This window comes from Chiloscyllium punctatum, chromosome 7 (assembly GCF_047496795.1).
Source record: "Chiloscyllium punctatum isolate Juve2018m chromosome 7, sChiPun1.3, whole genome shotgun sequence".
Classification (NCBI taxonomy): Eukaryota; Metazoa; Chordata; class Chondrichthyes; order Orectolobiformes; family Hemiscylliidae; genus Chiloscyllium; species Chiloscyllium punctatum.
The window spans coordinates 66,421,649-66,442,012 of NC_092745.1; the positions used below are offsets into that span (position 1 = coordinate 66,421,649).

The 20,364-nt window shown below is 38.4% G+C and overlaps 1 protein-coding gene across 3 annotated transcripts in view; it reads left to right on the top strand.

The window, feature by feature from the left end:
• The first annotated feature begins 402 nt into the window (after positions 1-402).
• aspm (assembly factor for spindle microtubules) overlaps positions 403-20,364 on the top strand; it is a 55,999-nt gene continuing 36,037 nt past the window's right edge. For all 3 annotated transcript variants that reach the window (XM_072573896.1, XM_072573898.1, XM_072573897.1), the window contains exons 1-10: positions 403-805; positions 2,572-2,712; positions 6,177-7,467; positions 9,236-9,337; positions 10,556-10,702; positions 12,290-12,538; positions 16,371-16,438; positions 16,550-16,691; positions 18,609-18,739; positions 19,102-19,277. In XM_072573896.1, coding sequence (XP_072429997.1) covers positions 539-805; positions 2,572-2,712; positions 6,177-7,467; positions 9,236-9,337; positions 10,556-10,702; positions 12,290-12,538; positions 16,371-16,438; positions 16,550-16,691; positions 18,609-18,739; positions 19,102-19,277 — 2,714 coding nt within the window. In that variant the 5' untranslated portion in view covers positions 403-538. The remainder of the gene's footprint in view (positions 806-2,571; positions 2,713-6,176; positions 7,468-9,235; positions 9,338-10,555; positions 10,703-12,289; positions 12,539-16,370; positions 16,439-16,549; positions 16,692-18,608; positions 18,740-19,101; positions 19,278-20,364) is intronic.

Consider the following 20,364-nt stretch of genomic DNA (forward strand, 5'->3'; position numbering starts at 1 on the left):
TCAATGTCAGTTCTGACCCCTGCTCATTACCAGCCCTGTCCCCACTCAACATGAACACTACCCATAACTCAGTACCAACCCCGCCCCTGAGGTTAATTTCAGGCCCCGCCTCCAACCTGGCTAGGCCCCGCCTCCAACCTGGCTAGGCCCCGCCTCCAGGCCACATCACCAACCGCCAGCCATAGTCTGGCGCGAAGGGCGGCAATGATTTTTGGAACGGCCGCGGCCGCTGGCGGTACGGGGTTTGAAATCGGACGGCGGGGCGGGGCTGGCGGGCGCCGCGCTGTCCTATTGGCCCGGGCGTGCCAGCTTCCTGATTGGTGGGGCACGCGCGGAATCCGGCAGAGCGATTGGCTGGAAGTGACGGTTTGAATTGCGGGGTGGGCGGGGAACTGGTGCTAACGGTCGCCGTGGTAGTCAGTGATGGTTGGACGCAGGTGATCATCGAAAAGGGGACTACGGCTTGCAGCGGGGGGGGGGTAAAAAGACAAAGCGCGGCGGGACTTCACCGTCGGGAGCGGCCTTCGGAAAGACCGCGATGGAGCTGAGCTCGGCCCGGCGGCCGCACCGCTCGGTACCGGCCGTGTCCGACGGAGGCGAGGATGTCCCTGTCCCCGTCCCCGTCCTCGTCCTCACTCACTTCGCCCGGACTCCGTTCGTCTGCTTCGATAGCGTGAGGACCGGCAGCTCCAAGACCCAGACCCTGGCCGTCGAGAATCCCGAGAGCGTCCCGGTTTGGGTGACGATCGACAAGTTCCCCAGCTCCAGGGGCTTCGCAATCAGCGAACGGGAGTTCATGGTGCAGGTAAGTCTTTAAACTGTTCCCAATGTCCTCCCGCCCAACCTCCCGGATCATCTTTGGGTGGAGTTCTAGCATTTGATAATAAAATACTGCACACGTATCTAATTGAATATGCAACCCACCCTTCCAGGAATTAGGCCATGTATCAAAATGTTCAGATTGTCTATTAACGTTGTTAAAAATCATACAACACCAGGTTATAGTCCAACAGGTTTAATTGGAAGCACACTAGCTTCCGGCTCAATCCTAACACAGAATTTATAGCAAAAATTTACAGTGTGATGTTACTGAAATTATACATTGAAAAAATGATTGTTAAGCCTTTCATCTGTTAGTATACAGTGAAGATTTCATTTCTTTCATGTGTAAATCACAGCCTTTTATTTAAAAAGTTGCCTTCTCTGGTTAGCTGTTAACAATGGTGATAGCTAGACAATATGTTGAAGGTGTTGGCCCCCCTGTGTTCTCTATGTTTAGATTGTTTCTAATCTTAAAAAGTGAGATAGTGGAGTTTTACATAAATTCATGCAGTGTTTGAGCTCAGATCCTGGATTAATATTCTGATGATAATACCTCTAGGCCATCTCCTCCACCTGTAAAGACAAGACCAAGTTTGTTTTGTATTTTTGATGGTGAACTGAAAAGGGCAGAGGAATGTAGAAGGGGTTTCTGCACTTTTTAAAAAGAAAGGGATTGATTGAAATTCATTTTAGATGCAGTTTTGTTCAAGCAATTGGAGTCAGATTATATCCATCCTTGTGCTGGCAAAGTGGAATTAAGCTGGAATCAAGTTGCTGATTAGTTTGTGGAGTTGTGACTAATTGTAAATGGCTAAGGCCATAACCCGTACAGCAACTGTTTGGTTCCTTTTCTATCAAGAAAGCCAATTTACCTTCCCTCGTTGGAACTGAGCGCTATGGTCTTTTAATTAGTATGTAAAAGATTTTGCAAATAATACACCAAATCGCCTGTGTCTCCTGCAGAAAAGTGATGTGAACTTACAGAAGAGAAGTTGAAAAGCAAAAACTCCTGACAAGCGAAAGCATCATTTCAACTACTCTTGTATCCCTGTGGAATATGGCCATTGAACTGCTTCCTCAGTTTATTTTTCTGTCCACTCATAACACCAGTTTTCCTGTGTGTGTGTAGTTCAGAAGGGGGTTGGTGGGCAACTCGGATTATAGTAATAAATACTAAATCTTGTTATGTACAGAGACATGGGGCTCTGTCATAGCCTGGGAAGCCCAACAGGCAAATTGTCAAGTTACACAAAGTCCCCCAAAATTTTAATTTTTGTGACAATTTCAGTCCATGAGATGTGATGTGAAGACTCCTCAAAACTTGTTTGTTTTAAATAAAGAAGATTGTGTCTCTTTCTGCTTTGGAAATTGAAGCAATTGCTTCAATCTCCAGAATGTAACTGATTTGTGTACATTTATTACATTTGTGATTACAAATATCCTTTGCAACAACAATGAATGTATTGTGTCGATCATTCAGCAGAATTCCATGGTGTTAAGCAATAGCTATTGCATGATGATTGTGTGCTGTCATTCTCTCAGGAATGTGGTAAGAAAAGGTATTTAGAAGCTTTCTTCGTTTGCAGTATTGTCTGCATCCTAATACAGAAGTGTGTTCAAACATGTTTGGAATTGTTAAACAAATCCTGCAGTAACATTTCACATTATGTCATTGCTAATTGCTTTTTCTCATTTGCTTTTAATTATCAGAAACTAAACTTTAATGTAATTCTCATCTTTTGAATTCAGCCAGCAGAAAAATATTACCTTTCCATAACTTGGACGCCAATAGATATCGGAGGCATTCGAGAAACTGTGACATTTCATGTTGGCTGTGTGAAAGTTCTTTGCATTCTTCTGGGAAAGGCAGAGGATGCACCCAAAAAAAAGGTTGGAGAGTTTGTTTCTGTTTCTTAATTAACAATGTTTGTGTGTATTTATAATATAGATAAAAATACTTTGGTCAGATTTTCATTCTTCGCCCTACTTCAGGGATAAAAATAACCTTGCAGTTTTCCGCCTATTTTTGATTCTCTAACCATTCTACAAACTGTTACGATGACGTTTTGGATCCATGCACTACACGAAAGCCTCACTTCTGTGACTTTTACTACAATGCAAGCGAAACAAGTATGAATTGATTATAATTTATCATTTTAATGAAACTAATAAATCAGTTATTACAAACCATAACCTGCATGTGTATTAGCAGATACAATAAGCGTAGATCTTATGAATTTGTGACTGGATTTTGACAGTATCCTGTCAATTAATCAAGCAGTTGTTCAATATTGTACCATTTCAAAAATGGGCAAGCAAAGATTCATAGCTGAAAGGTGCACAGCTCTGGTAATCAACAGAAAGTTTGACCTGATGCTGTGGAACCTGACAGGATCTTCAGTCAATGTTGAGGACCCCATTCCTCAGTACTTAATTGCGTACAGTTGTACTGTATTGGCCAGCATGGTGAAGAAACTTTGGGCTTTGCCTCAGAACTGTGATTCTGTGACTTCGACTGAGCTCCGCTCGACGAGTCTGCTGGGGCAATGTGGTTAACTCTGTACTGAATTTTGGAGTAACTATCAAGTCGTACATAAACCGCTATGAAAAACAAAAGGGCAAAGTGGATCAACTACTCTAGATTTGTCTATGGAATGAGGTCAAGAAAGGCACATTTGCCCAGTTAACCACACAAAATCCTAACATCTGCCAAATTACCTTTGCCCCAGCAGACGTGTGACAGAGATTTGCCACTAGACATTTGCCTTTTCCCATAACCTTGTCCGTTATGTCATATGCATGCTTGCAGTGTTGAATCATGGCTAAGGACATTTCCATATCCTTTCCCATACAGCTTGTGGAGCAAATAAGCCTCCTCTACAAATCACTTACAAATGCAGTTGAATTCTCCAACTCTAGCCTATGGCTCTCTACTTTCCCTAGTATTGCTACAGCTGTTGATCTGTACAATCACAGTCATATTGACCTTTCGCATCCATAAATCTTTACCTTTTTGATCAGTACTAATCCTGCTATTCCCTTGTAAAGTTTGAAGTCCAATTTTGATTAAAACTTCAGGAAATGTCTTGATGTTTTACTCCACGGAAGGTACTGCACGTGGATTATATGTAATTACATTTATTTTCATCCTTTCAGAATCCCTTCCATTTCATCCCACCATAAGTAACGCCTGTTTATATTTTTCTTGTCAATAAACTTCAAAATAGAAGATGGCTATGATTTTTAATGTATGCACTATATGTCTACAAGAATTCAAAACTCTAATATTAACAATTTTCGTATTTGTAAAAAAAAATTTGATAACAATTTTGGTTTCTTTTGTTGCTTCAATGGATGCTGTAAATTTGACCTGGTGATTTTATGCAGCAGCATAGCTACTGATAAATGGTTTTTAAAACAAATCAAAGTTAACTTAGTTTGCTGTATCTTATCTTAGAAGTTGAATTATGCATTGGGTAATAGAATTGTTAACTAACTGTAACAATTTCTATTAGGTATTCTACAACAGACACAGGCATAACAAGGAATACAATACTTGTGATGTTTTGGTAACTGGAGAAAATTTACCTTTTTCCTCCAAGCGCACCATATTTACTGCACTGTATTGCAAATTGCATACTTGCTGTATCTCAAAAGTCCTAATTCTGAAAAATTCAATCTCTCGTCAGCTCTGTCGAAATTGGTGGCATGGTATGAGAACTTTCGCTGTTACAAACACTATTTCTAGAGGAAAAAATTACCTGACAAACTATTGGAATAAAAGCTGACAAGATCTCTGGATTTAATGCCTAATGGGTCTTAAAAGAAATAGCTTCACAGGTTGTAAATGGATTGATTACGATGTGCCAAATTTTTCTAGAGTACAGATAAGAGCCAGTGAAAGGTTGCAGATCTTGATGCTTGTTGAGAAAGGAGGTTGTCAGCAGGATAATGTAGACCAGTTTCTCTTGCATTTATTCTTGTGAAAATCATAATAAAATCAATTTGAATCTATATGATTGAGAAATCATGTTAGACAAAGTATAGTAAAATGTAACTGCCAGAGCCGATACGTAAGAACTAGCAGATATAATGTATTGGGATTTCCAAATAAATGTTCGATTAGGTTCCATATTAAAAGTTATTGCACATTAAGAGCTTCCGATGGCAATATATTACATTAATAGAGAATTGGCTAACAGACAACAAATAGGATAAATGGGTCATCTTCAGATTAGCAAATTGTAGCTAGAGCTATGCAACAGATACTAATGTCGGGCTATCAACTATTTTAGAATTTGTAGAGAGTAATATAGCTAAATTTGATAATATAAATTGGAAGGAAGACAATGCCTGTAGAAGGATGTTGCTGATTGATCAAATTTTGTCAAGTGGATTATGTTGAAATTTGAGGATAGGAAGAAAAATTTAAACTTGTTCAAATTGAGAGATTGCAGGATGCTGTCGTCCATGGGATCTGGATCTCCTTACACACAAGCTTTGAAGTTAGTATGCCTGTGCAGCAAGTAATTAAGTGAATAGAATCTTGCCTTTTATTGCAAAGGAGATAGAGTTTAAAAGTCAGGAAATCCTGATCCACCTGTACAGGCTATTGATAGACTGTAGGTAGAGCATTGCATACTATTTTGATCTCCTTAAACAAGGAGGTAAATATTGAAATTGGAAGCTGTTCAGAAAAGGTTGACGAGATTCCTGGGATGAAGGTTTTATGTAGTGAGGAGCAATCAAGTATGTTAAGCTCTTGTTCATTCTGGAGTTGAGAATGTAAGATCAATCTATTGGTGTATATAAGATTCTAAGAGGGCTTGATCAGGTAGGTATTGAAAGGATATTTCCACTGATGTGGGAATCTGGAATCGAAATTAGACGTTGTCCATTTAAAAGGGTGAGTTTCTTCTGAGTGTTGTGAATATTTGGAATTCTCTACCCCAGAGAGAGCTGTGGAAACGTGAGACATCAAATACGTTTAAAGTTGAGATGGATAGAGTTTTGACTTGAGAATCCAGGTTTGTTAGGACATGTGTGAAAGTGGAGTTGAGCCCATTGTCTGATCATTTAAGCTGGATGAGAAAGCAGCCCTGTGTCTTACATCTCCTACTTCTGATGTTCTTATGTGCGAATTTGCAAATTATCATATCTTTATTCAAGAACTCTCAAAAACATTTTTTAATGGTTTGATATAGTTAGAATTTAAGTGTTTTTGCTTTTGTTTCTGATTTCCTGTTTTTAAAAAAGTCAGCACATTTCTGATTTATTTGTTTGAGAATTTATTGCAAGTATCTTGTGCAAAATAGATTGAAAATTCAGTATAAATACTTGCCTTTCTTCCATAGCGAAGCCTGTGGGAATCAATTAAAAGAAAGAAGGCCTCGGAAAGTTCTGGCCCATTGAAGCCAAAAAGAAGTGCATCAATTGCCAGCAAAACCATCATCCTATCACAAAAAGTGGATACTATGAAAACAGGGGAACCTCGCAGTCCTCTTCAATCATGTGAAAATGTGGGTCCAATTGGCGATAGAGTTCCTCCTCTTCACCACTGCTCAACATTTCATGGTCATGAGATACTGCAATTATCTCCTATATTACCACCAGGTCAAATTAAGGAAGAATTTGAAAATTGTACACCACTTTCACTTAAGCGTTCTACTACTTATTCTTTCCTTCGAAGTAATGGAATAACAATGCAAAATGAGATGAGGCTGGATTGTGACAAAAAGTTTAATGTATTACGCACAGTTGAGACTTTTGCGGAATCTGGAGGGAACTTGGTAAATCAACCAGTAAAAGAGTTTTCTGTCCAGACACCAGCAAATTTGCCTTGTATATCTGCTCCTCATACTCCAATTAATGGGCGTCGGATCTTAAGCCCTGATTCTTTTGTAAATGACAGTTATGTTCCTGAAGAGAACCCTGACATAATCGTTGAGCCATCAGTGCTATCACCAGATCAGTTTTTGAAGGATACATTAGAAACTATGGATCAGTCTTTACCAAGTTTAATTCAGGGACAGGCTGTTGAAACAACCTCAAACAAAATTGCATTGCAGTCAAGAAATTCTGCAAAACAGAAGAGGAGCAATGAGAGTTTGGGCTTAGAGGGGACACTTGGATTATTCACGCCAGAGAAGGGTTCTCCCCCTGTTATAAGTATGGAAGAACTGGGGCCACCAAAGTCAAGGTTAACTTTCTTTGTGACGTCAAAAACATCTAATGGCCACCAGAGGGCACAGCCAGCTAAACAGCAAGCACTTCAATCTGCTGCGCAAACCAAATTGCTCCCTGTCTACACCACTACAGGAACCAAATGTAACTCTGTAAGACCTCCTGAATTGGAAAAAAAAGTTCAGTTATCCAGGAAGAAAGTTATTGAAATTAATGCAAATTCCAGTTCTCATTCTGTTACTAGTATACAGACTGACACTGAAATCAGAAATCCAAGTCTTGCTAACCAACTATCCTTTTCTGGCAGAAAAAGAAAAAGTTCAGAGTGCTTGTTGCAAGCATGTGAAAAGGATATTGTTACAAATAAAAGAAAGTCTGTACAGGTGGAACAATTGAGTAGAAAATCAAATGTGAAAAAATGCCGTTCATTTGGAGGAAAATCACTTCAGAAGAGGAAATCTGGTATGAGTTGATGTGCTCAATTTTATGCAGAGAATGTGGTGGATTTGTGGAGAGCATATTTCATTTGTTTAGTTAATATACTAATGTAAGGTATTGATATTTGAAACTATTGCATTATATTCCACAAATCTATCACTGATGGGAAGATTTGAGAACAGTGTGAGACTTCTGTATTGGAATCATGTTGGACATGAAAAAATGAGAGAGCCATTTGAATTTTTGTGTCCAGAAGCAATTTATCTGATATGAATATATTGTTGAATAACTAAAGAAAACATGCATCTGCATTGTCAATTTATTTGAAATTGAATGTTATGGTGACGTTGAAAAGATCAGACAGAGCTGAAGTCTTGAATATGTGGCATTAAAATTGAGCAATCTTTTGAATTTTCCACTGGGTGGAACTTCCTATAGTTTACATTAAATAAAATAGTTATTCAGGAGAATTTTGAGCATTAAATAAAATGTCTAATTTCTGAGTAACTCCTCAGCTGGCCCCATACCTATCGCAATCCCAAACTACTACACCTCCCAGCCACCACCTTGACCTCCCCCATTCCATTTTCTCCACTCACCCTCACCTGCCCTAATTATGGCATCATTTATCTGGCACCCTGTCCACTGTATCCCTCTCTCTGCATGGTATCTGTATTCATCTGACATCCTGGCACCGTAACCCTTTCACAGCACGTTACATGGCATCCTACCCACCTTCTAGCTTACTTGCCTAGAACCCTATCCACTCTACCCTCATAGCACCCTGACATTGCACTTGTGTCACTGCTTGACTGCAGCTGCTAAAGTGGTTGTCAACACCTTTTACATTACAGAATAATGTCTCTCACTGCTGTGAAACAGTATGTGCATGTCTTCTAAATGCTCTGACCTTCAAAAGAACTATCAGAATGGAAGTACAGTTACACATTTCCAAGAGAGCCCTTGAGTTCCCTTCTTCCATACCCCCTTTTTTTTAAAAGGGGATGAAGCTGCATAAGTTTGCCCTTCCTTGTAAAATTTAACCCAGAAGTTCAACAGTTACTGAACACTTCTGCTCTGAAATAGGAAGTTATTCAGCAGCTTGAGGTCTAATATTACTGAATTTTAGTACTGTTTAGATCATGCAATAGCTAAGCTTTTGCTCAATCAGATAAATCCCTGGTTTTGTCGTAGGCCTGAGCTCCAGGTCCAATTAAATAATATGTTCTTGGGTGGCTGATCTTGCCAGTAAGGCAAATGAAGTGCTGCTGCACAGTTTCTTCACTTTGTTTCAGAATTTTCTGTACAGGTAGTTCTGCTATTATGCGATTGTTGTGTTCTTGTGAGACCCTGCACTATGTAAGAATCGTGCAATATAAGTAGTACTTTAAAGTGTTGGTGACATAATTGCATTATGACCACCTGCATTTTAAAAAGTTTGCACTTTAGAAACAATGTTCCCAATTCGTCAATTGCACTACAGCCAATTTGCTGTGGCAAACCACACGTTACAGCAATATTACCTGTGTTTTGTGAGCAAGTGGTATCCATTTTTAACATAAAAGAAGTGCAACATTGTCCATTTATTACTGATGGAAATTATCTGGCATACAGTTGGCTAATAACTCCAAACCAAGCTCATTACTGTATATAAGCAAATAGTAAATGTATTTGTATTATGCAAATAGGTAGTTTGTTTTTGCTGTTTTCAAGATGCTTGCTTTATAGATTAACTATTATAACTTGTCATAAGTTCATGCAATATAATGTATAGTTTTGTTGAACTCCACAGTTTCTCATGTTCAGGCCTCTGTTACTGCACGTATAAAACCTGGAAAACTAATGCCTGGAGTTGCTCAGTCACAATTTGCTTTTCGAAAATTGACCAAGACAGGTAGGCGAATGTACAGTATTTGTAAACTCGCTAATTTTATTTGTAAACTGAAGAAATTTAGAAATCTTATTGCTTTTTAAAGATGATCTGTTTAACTGTTTATCTGCAGTAACCTTGCAATGACTTGAGGTTCCATTTGCTAATTTCCTTGATGTGTTTTTACTTTGTTCAAATCTTTTTAATTATTATGGTTACATATACTTTTTAATACAGCTGACAGTAATGCTGTTTTGATGACACATTGGATAGGTCATTGGTTACATTGGCAAAGAATTGTACAGTGAAATTTGAACTATTCTAAATTGGTATGTGACAGTTGCAAAAAAGATATGAATGGACTGGATTTACCTTACTAAGGGATACTGGCAATTAAATCTGGTTCCATGGGCCCCAATTAAAATTTATCCATTTAGAGGGTACAAAACCTGTTCTCAAAGATGTTGCCTCGACCGACCTAGGACTAGCTGTCTGTGAAAGGCCACTGGACTTGGGTTAGTGAAGTGTTGTACAAAAAGCATGCTCAACAAGGTTTCTGCTGGTATGAGCAAGATTCTGCTATTTTCCCAACATAACAGTTAGCTCACAATTATCTTTTAAAATGATGAGAAACTGGCTGTGCCTACGATCAATAGCAGAAAAACTCTGTTTTAAAATGCCATCCAGCTGGACATTCTACGTCTCGTAATTGGTCATTCTAATAAATCTGAACAGCTCACATCTTATCTTATGTTGCCTTATCAAATGTTGTTTCAGGAAACTTGAATTTATGCATTTCAGTTTGCTGCAGGTCATTAAATAGAAATTTTTATTAATACATTTTATTATTTATGTTAAAATGCAATACTGCGACTATTACCCATGAGTGGGGTGCATTTTATAATTATGTAAACTGGGTGACGTACCCAGTTTGTTATGAGTTCTATCAGATTCCAGGCTAAATTATTTGGAATCAGTGTTATTAATTAAGTAAACTGATTGGTCAGATGTATTAGTTCTAGTAGAAAGTACTGTTGAATATATAAACTTCATCACAATCATCTTCTATCATTGAGTCACTTGCACTCTTCATTTTGTTTTGTCGTGTTACAACCAAAGCGGAAAAAATATTGAAGTATAAATGTATGCTGTGTATAATTATCTTGAGATTACCTTGTTGGCGAGTACTTGTGTCTAAATGTATTGATCAGAAATACTATTATTCAAATTTCTTATTTGCAGTCATTCCTAGGCATCCAAACCCATTTTCTATAGGAAACATGTATTATGATGAACAATGGAAAGAGAAGCAAGAGAGAGGTTTCACGTGGTGGCTGAATTTCATTCTTACACCCGATGACTTTACAGTGAACAGTGAGTCCTCCAGAGGTGAGCTGAAATGAGCAGCATACAATATTGAGCTTTGGGTGTTTTTTTTTCTGTAGTTAATGATTTACTCCTAAAAACATTTTAAGTTCTCAGTGCCAGGTGTTTCATTGTGCCATGGTTTCTCACTTTTGTTGTGGTTCTGTTCACCGAGCTGGGAATTTGTGTTGCAGACATTTCGTCCCCTCTCTAGGTGACATCCTCAATGCTTGGGAGCCTCCTGTGAAGCGCTTCTGTGATGTTTCCTCCACCATTTATAGTGATTTGTACCTGCCACTTCCGGTTGTCAGTTCCAGCTGTCCGCCGCAGTGGCCGGTGTATTGGGTCCAGGCCGATGTGCTTATTGAAAGAATCTGTGGATGAGTGCCATGCCTCTCGGAATCCCCTGGCTGTTCTGTTTGGCTTGTCCTATAATAGTGTTGTCCCAGTCGAACACAGAAATAGAGAACACACACCGGATCATCACCGCCACATGTGCAGGAATCCGATTCACTAGAGAGGAAGAAAAGGACAACCAGCTCCCATTCCCAGACGTGATGGTACAGAGAACACCGAATGGAGAATTCACCACAAAGGCATACAGGAAAGCCACACACACAGACCAAGTCCTAAACTACGAAAGCAATCACCCCAACACACACAAAAGAAGTTGCATCAAGACACTATTCAAAAGGGCCACAACACACTGCAGTACACCAGAACTGCAAAAAGAGGAAGAAGAACACCTATACAATGTATTCGCCAAAAACGGATACCCCCGCAATTTCATCAACAGATGCCTAAGGGAAAGACAATGGAATGAGGATATGCCACAACCCAAAGGACTAGCCGCACTACCATACATCAAAAACATTTCTGAACTGACAGCCAGACTACTGCGACCACTAGGACTTATAACAGTGCACAAACCAACAGCCACCTCCGACAACAACTCACCAGGATGAAGGACCCGATACCCAGCATGAGCAAAACCAATGTAGTGTACAAAATCCCATGCAAGGACTGCACAAAACACTACAAAGGACAAATAGGAAGACAGCTAACGGTCCGTATCCATGAACACCAACTAACCACGAAACGACATGACCAGCTATCCTTAGTAGCCACACGCTCAGATGACAAGCAACATGAGTTTGACTGGGACAACACTACTATTATAGGACAAGCCAAACAGAACAGCCAGGGAATTCCTAGAGGCATGGCACTCATCCACAGATTCTTTCAATAAGCACATCGACCTGGACCCAATATACCGGCCACTGCAGCGAACAGTTGGGTGTCTGCAACACAAATTCCCAGCTCAGTGAACAGAACCACAACAACGAGCACCCAAGCTACAAATCTTCTCTCAAACTTTCTCACTTTTTTTCAAGTGTGTATTTAAGAATCTTTATATTGGCAATAATTTATTTAAAATCCTGGTGCTGGATGAACAATTTGGAATTTAAATTTTTAACATTTTAATGTTAATTTTTAAATTTTGTATGATCAATTAAACAAATCTTTTTCAGACTCTTAATTAGGGAGACAATTACCAAAAACGTTAAGCCCTGCTGTTATGGTAACTTAAATATTTAACTTTTTTTTTAGTAAACACTGCTACACTGTTTATGGGTTCTGAGATCCAGCACCACAAAATTAGTGTCCCTGCGGCACCAACCAATGAAGAAATGTCACTGAGAGCATACACCGCAAAATGTCGACTTAATCGTCTTCGTCGTGCAGCTTGCAGACTATTTGCATCTGAAGGGATGGTTAAAGTTATACATAAATTGGAAGCAGCTATTGAAGCTAAACAACTACTTGTGCGGAAAGACCGATACCTTTGGAAAGACATTGGTAAATTTTCAACATGTAACTTTTCTGTTTATTGTGCTAATTCTGAAGTTTGTGCAAGATTTGCAATCAATCCGTCACTTTCTTTCGAATGGAGGGAACGTGACACAAGAGGAGATTCTGATAAGAGCTCCTTCAGAGATTCAGAATCATAGTTCCATTCTGGCAGTCACTTTGTATTCTAGAACTGTTGGATAAGGAAAACGATGCCTGCTTTACATAAGAATTTGCTGCTATATTCTAACTATTAAAGGTCCTGATCTCCACTTTGACAACTGCTGTCAAACAGTAAATGCATAAGGTAAGTTTGACATTAGGGTACTAGGTTTGCAGGATGTCAGTTGGGATAGAGTGAGTCAGATAAGTAAGTGATGCAGTGTTTAGGGTGGGTCGCTGTTGGGCTGGGGCTCAGGTGTGATGATTGGGAGAGGTGGTGTTTTGGTGCAAAATGGGTGAAGCAGGGTTATTTCCATCGGAGCAGAAGAGGGGTGGATTAAGGTGTGGAGTAGGTGATCAATGTGATGACTCCCATTCAGTCCAGAGTTGCAGGAAGGAGGGATATGGAAGGGAGTGGGGAAGGGGAAATTATGGCTTAGTAGGCAATCAGAGCAGAGATTGCACTGGAGTGGAGAGGTTCTTCAGGTTCCATGTGGTGGAGGGAGCAGTGGGGTAGGAGTGTATGGGCTGAATCTGATTGCGGATGTGAGGTAGATCTATTTTACTGGTTCACATGAAGGTGCTTTAAATACCCACACAAGGAGGGATGCTAAAGGCAAACATGACATAAGTTCTTGGAGGTGGGAATTGCAATCTTGAGGGAGGTTTGATGAAGCTACTTGTTTGAATGAAACTGTTCTGATTTCTACCTGACAAACACATTGATATGATGAAGTTTTATAATTCCATTTTAATAAAAACTAAGCCATATTGTGTGAAATTGCCATTTTCAGAATTTTGCTCCGTCAAAAGTGACAAATTATCTTTTTGTCACTGTTCACAGCAGAGAAGTATGAATTGCATTTTTCAACTACAGTTTCTGAGACAACACCATTGTTAAGATCCCACAAACTTTGTGTCAGTATAAACAAACAAGATTTGTGAATGTCTGTCTGAAAAGTTTCTATGTGCTTCATGACCTTGACTAAGGCCATTAAGAGGTTTTGGAAATCTTGGCAGCTCAAAATTTCCTGAATAGTGCACAGAATTACCAGTATGAAGGGAGCAATTCCTCCAAGCTGGTGGTTTAAGTACAGCATTAAAACAGACCATTTGGCTTAACAAATTCATGATTCATGTAAACCTCCTATAACCTTACGAAGTTATATCTTTTGTAACATCGGAAAGGAAGAGAAGCAGGGACTATAGAAGTGTAACTAAAAGAAATGAAAAGATCATCAATCATGTCACATATGGATATAATGAAGCCATGTACAAACGTTATCAAGTAATCAAATATGCAATCCTCTGGGAAAGGAATAGAGCACTGAAATGCAATTAGCAGAGAATGGAACAAAACTTTTGATCTGTTGTGCCTGTGGCAAGACCCAATGCTGGCAATTTACATTGTGTCATTTTCCCATCTTCTTGGAGCCCTATGCTGCTTCCTTGTCAAATAACAATCCAATTCTTTCTTGAATATCTCAACTGAATGTGCCTCTGCAATTTCTCAAGAGGAACAAATCCAAATATCTTTGGGTGGTGCAGGAGATCGAAATAAAGGTTAAAAAGGAAACGTATCAAGTGAAAATACAATTAAGATCCAAGCTGAAAACAAAAGATTCTGAGGGATGTAGAAAAGCAAACAAGGGGAGTTGGGGATTGTGAAAAAGCTCTGGTATCCAACATTTGGTATCCAAGGTCTGGAAATCCCAAAGTCTTCTAATGATACATTGATAACGCAGTGGCAAAAGTAGGAGTCGGGCAGATAAGTGACTCAAATAAATGATGTAAGCCTGGAGACAGAAAGCATGGCAGAAATGTTAAATTGACACCTTGCATCTCTCTCTACCTGTGAAGCAGCCAGTTCTCAAATAGATGGCGGAACATTTATATTCATGTTGCTTCAACACTTCCTTTTCTCAGGCTTTTAATTCCTGCAAAATTTGTCTTTGTCTGGAGTAAACTATATTAAAAACAGAGTTATTACTGCTTTATTCCATGTATAACTCTTTTTTTTCTTTGATTTTTTTTTCTCCATCCATGAACAGTTATTAAAGTTCTGAAGTTTACTATATCACAACACCAATCAAATTTCACAGATGTTGCAAAACTAGACAACATTGTGAGCTGAGGAGGACAGTGCAGGAGTTTAAAAAGACAGAAGAAGTGCAATGCAGTATGTTGTGATATGTCTTGGTGGAAGAATGTGGAGAAACAATTCCAAAGAATACAGTTCCAAAGGGGATGCAACAGCAATGATACTTATGTTGATGTGTTCATAAATTATTGTAGAATAGGTTGTCAGCATAACTAATAAAGCTGGCAGCATCCTGATCAAAAACTCCAAGTTAGTTAGTTCAATTTTATTGCTGTATAAGTCAGTGCTGGCTTTCCTTAATAAGCCCATATTTACCCACTTAATGAACCGTTTTGTCCAGAATTACAATTTCTGTAAGGTCCCCCACTACCAACATTAAACCGACTGGACTCTAGTTGCTGGGCTTATCTTTAAGCTCATGTTTGCACAAGGATGTCTGAAACCACTTCATCTTTGTCGTCTTCTCTATTATTTTTGTCATCCAGGGATGTCTGCATTTCTACTTTTACTTATTTATTCACCGGATGTGTGTGTTGCTGGCTAGGCCAGCATTCATTGACCATCCCTAATTGCTCAAAGGGTAGTTGAGAGACAACCACATGGCTGTATGTCTAGAGTCACATATAGGCCAGAGGACAGTTTCCTTCCTTAAAGGATATTGGTGAACCATATGGGTTTTTCCTGACAATTTGTGATGGTTTCGTGGTCATTATTAGACTTCTACTTCTAGATTTTTCTTTTTATTGAATTGATATTTCACCATCTGTCAATGTGGGAATTGAAACCAGGTCTTCAGAACATTATCTGCTTCTGCAGATTAATAGTCTAGCGATAATACCACTAGGCTATTGCCTCCTCATGGGACTGTACTTGGTCTGTGGCTGACCTATTTCTTCCATTTATGCAGCCTCTCTTGCAGATCCTGTTTCACCTGCAAGTCTTTGGTTTCAATTGATTTCACCCCATTTTTTTAGTCTAGCTTGCTCTTTTTCTACAACTGACCTAACTTTGAGGTGATGATTAGAGTGCCCTAAATTTTCCCCTACTGATATTTGAAACTCTTGTATTTGGCTTTTGCAAATGAGGTAGGCTAAAAAGCCGAAGCAAAATGTTTGCAATAATCATTGGTAAAAGGAATTGGCTCCCACCAAAATTGATACGGAGCTGTAACATTCCTGTTAATCTGGTCTGGCTATAATAATGCTGGATTCACTCACACATTGTTGCTAAGGTAAATAAAATCCAGAGATGGTATCTGTCTAACTTAAAGGCATGCCTTTTTTTATGTCTTTGCAATTCTGCAATGAAACAGGTCCAATTACTTGTATTGAATGGACAGCAGAATGAAAATTAGAATAATTTGTCATCACCATTCAATAGCAATGTTTTTATTAGGAAGAAAGTTATTATGTTCAATTTATCCTTAAAGTTACATATTTAGTTGTATAGCTCCACAAATGTTACTTCCTTTCTGTTACTGTGGAATGTGGAACATAACTTTGAATTTTACTGATTTTGGAATTTTTTTCTCAGTACGTGCTATTATATTTACCTCTTGTATTTTCTTTTTCACTGAAGGAGAGCGACAGAAGATCCTAAAGTGGCTTTTGTCATATAATCCTCTGTGGTTGCGTATAGGACTGGAAGTAAGGCTTACTTTGTACAATTAGGAATAATATAAGCAAATTTGACAGTTTTGTGTAATGGTGCATATATTTTGGTGTAATGGCTGAAATCTTCATCTTGTCACATTTCAGTGTATATTTGGTGAACTGATTCCATTGGAAAGCAACAGCGATGTGGTTGGCTTAGCTAGATTTATTTTAAACCGCCTACTTTGGAATTCTGATATAGCTGCAGTATTTCAACATCCAACTGTGCCACATTTATATCGTGACGGTAAAAAAAGTTTTGCTTCAAATATGAAAAGTGTTTCAAAATCTAAGTGTGACATGTAGGCTACAGGGCTGTCATTGACTTGAAGTGCCTCCAGAAGTATTGAGAGAAAGATGGATTGGAACTAAACATTGATCTAAGTTTCAATAAGTGCGAATTTAGTTTTCTGTGTACGTATTTTGGTTCTGCTAATTGGAATAATATTGATTTAAGATCGTTAAATTTTACAGCACAAAATAAGATTACACTGCATTATGTTATCTCCAATAAAGTTTTACAAGTTTTGCAATTTGTTTTACAAATTCCCTTCTTTTCAACAGTTATTGTTGATTCTACTTCTGCTACTACTTCTATAATTTGAGGTGATTTGTTAGTCCACTGAAGATCATTGTAACTTGACCACATGGACAGTGCAATCAGATAGCGGACTGACATTTTCCCTTCTCCTGAATGGCATTAGTGAACTAATTGCTCTTCTGTATGTTTTTAATTTTCAGAATCCTAGCTCACAAAGGTCTGGATTTATTAAATTCACTTTTACATCTTGTAATTGTGCTACCCGAGTTACAAGTTGAACAGTTGTATTATGTATAGTTTGCAAAAGTGGAGGAGCTTGTAGAACATAAGCTGCAACACACAAAATACACAAAGGCAGTGGGTGAACGCATCCACATAAATTGGTCAGTCCATGACTGATTTTTCCTGGACAATCAAAGAAAATTTGCCCCCAATTTGGAATTAAAATTTTGAAAGGAACTGTTCCTCTATTCCCAGGCTGATTTAATTCCCTACATTTGTTGATCAGCAGCAAGTGCAGGAGGGAATGGTCTTTGACTGGAGGAGAAACGAAAAGTGATAGGTGGATAAGACTGTTGAGGGCATGGGTGAGCTGTTGGTTTGCAGGCCATGGCTGCAATGGCAGGGAGGACCAGCCAGTTTGCCCAGCACTACTAGTTAAGGGACATAGCCACTTTGGGGCAAGAATTATTTTGGCTATCTCAAAGACAAAAGTATTTTTGCAGTTTCCTTTTATTGGTCATGATTGCTTCAAACTACACTTTCATTTAAATTAAAACAGTCAAGAAATCTCAGCTTTAAAAACATTTACTGAAGTAGCATCAACTACTTCACTGGGCAGGGAATTCCATAGATTTACAACTCTCTGGGTGCAGAAGTTCCTTCTCAATTCAGTCCTAAATCTGCTCCATCTAATCTTGAGGCTATGACCTCTTGTCCTAGTTTCACCTGCCAGTGGAAGCATCTTCTCTACTTCAATTTATCTATTCCCTTCATAATTTTATGTTTCTGTAAGATTCCTCCCTCATTCTTTTGAATTCCAGTGAATATAATCCCAGTCTACTCAGTCACTCCTCATAAACCTCAACTCCGGAATCAACCTAGTGAACCTACTGTGCACCCCTTTTAGTGTCAGTATATCCTTTCTCAAGTAAGGAGAAGAAAACTGCAAGCAGTACTCCAGATGTGGCCTCAGCTGAAACATAACCCCCACCAGCTTTCAAACTCAGTCCCTTTAGCAAAGAAGGGCAACATGCCATTTGTCTTCCTAATTACTTGTTGTACCTGCAGAGCAACCCTCTGTGATTCATGCACAAGTACACCCAGGTCCCTCTGCATACCGGTATGCTGCAACTTTTTACCATTCAAATAGTAATCCTTTTTACAGTTACTCCTACCAATGTAGGTAATTTCACAAAGTTAATTAAACTTAATTTGCTTGTTTAAATGCAGTGGATTTTAATTAACGTATATTGTTTCTTGAGTCTTGATTACATTTCCATCTTGAATTTGGGGTTGCACCTCAATCAGTAGTTTAAAAATACTGTTAGTAATCTATTAAGGCTCAACTAGAAATTAATTTTACTGTAAATTGCATTGTAATTCTTTGTCTTGATTTTCTAGAGCATCAAGAGGTTTTGGCACAGTTTACACTGAAGAAATTCCTGCTTTTGGTTTGGTTTCTGGATTGTGCCAAACAGTCTAGGTTGATCGATCATGATCCATGCCTTTTCTGCAAAGATGCAGAATTTAAGGTTAGATATGAAAAAATACTGGTTCTCCATGCATATTCATTGAGTTTTTATTGAAAATCTATACATGCATAGATTTTGTTATAACACCTTTTAGATTTAAAAACAAAATAACAGGTTTTATTTAATTGTACTAATGCTTTCTTTTAAATGGTGAGATGAGGTTAGAAAATCTTTGTTTTGACATTCTGTGTGACTTGAATGTTCTTAAACATTTGCAAAACATTTTTTGGCTCTGTGAAATATTTATTGGGTCCAAGGTAGTGTATTCTGTACCAAAAATTATAGACCATGTGCATTACAATATGACTTTATTTACTAGTAACCTTTGAATATTCTAATTTTAACTTGTCTTTCTATTTTAGACAAGCAAAGATCTGTTACTTGCTTTCTCTCGAGATTTTCTCAGTGGTGAAGGAGATATTTCTCGTCATCTCAGTTACTTTGGGTTGACTGTTAGCCATTTTCAGACACCTCTTCATGAATTTAATTTTGCTATCACCAATATAGCTGTCGATCTTCGATGTGGTGTTCGTTTGGTGTAAGTATATTTTACTGATCCAATGGAATGATGGTGCCTCTGACTTTTCTCTTAAATGTGGTGCATATTCTAAAGAATTGAAGTGGTATAAAGTTGTATACTTTTTAAGGTATGAGTAGTTTGTATGAATAGCATTACTGACCCAACATAGGTTTAAGTATTTGTTTGTCTCTGGGTTATTTGACGTCCTGATGTTCTTCCAGCAATTTTATCCTATCTAAAATTGCTCAATATGTTTATATCTTGTATATTTCTAAGATCTGAACCAATTAATTATTTTGAAACTCTTTTTGATGAATTTGACACAAATTATTTTTACCTGCTCATACTCCTTTCTTCCCTATCTTCCCTCATTGGCCAAGAGATCCTAAGATTTGCAAACATCTGAGTGAAGAAATTTTTATTTGTCTTTTGGAAGTGACGAATCTCTAATCCTGGCACTGCATAATCCCTTCGTTTTAGACTTTCCGGCCAGGGACTCAACCTGTTGGCAACTTTCCTGTGAAATGCTATCAGAACTTTGCATGTATCAATGGGATCACTTCTTATTCATTTAAATCTAGGGAATACTAGCTCATACTACTCCACCTGACCTGGAAAGTCAAACTTCTCAACACGAGTCAATTCGGGAACCTTGATGATAGCCCTGTTAACAAAACTGTTCACTTCCTTGGAATCTGACTAGACCCGTGTGCAGCATTTTAGGTATCATCTCACAAAAGTCCTATGTTCCGGCTAGACTTTCTTAATTTTGTGCCCCAACCCCTGGTAATCCAGGTCAATATGTTACTTCTTCATTGTTTGCTATACCTGAATGTTAATTTTGTGTTTCTGGCAAAATGGCAACCAAATTCTTTTAATTTTCACATTTTGTCACTTAAGTAAATTCCAAAAAATGAATAACTGCCATTTTTCTGCTTTCGATACCTTCTGCCACCAATTTTCCACTTAACCTATCTATAACCTTAGCTTAACTTTTACCACGTAGCGTTGTTTGCAGACAGTCAAATTTCTAATGATTTTCATCTTAACTCTACATCGCAGAGCCAAATGCACTTTTAATGGAAGAGCATACTGCACAATTTCT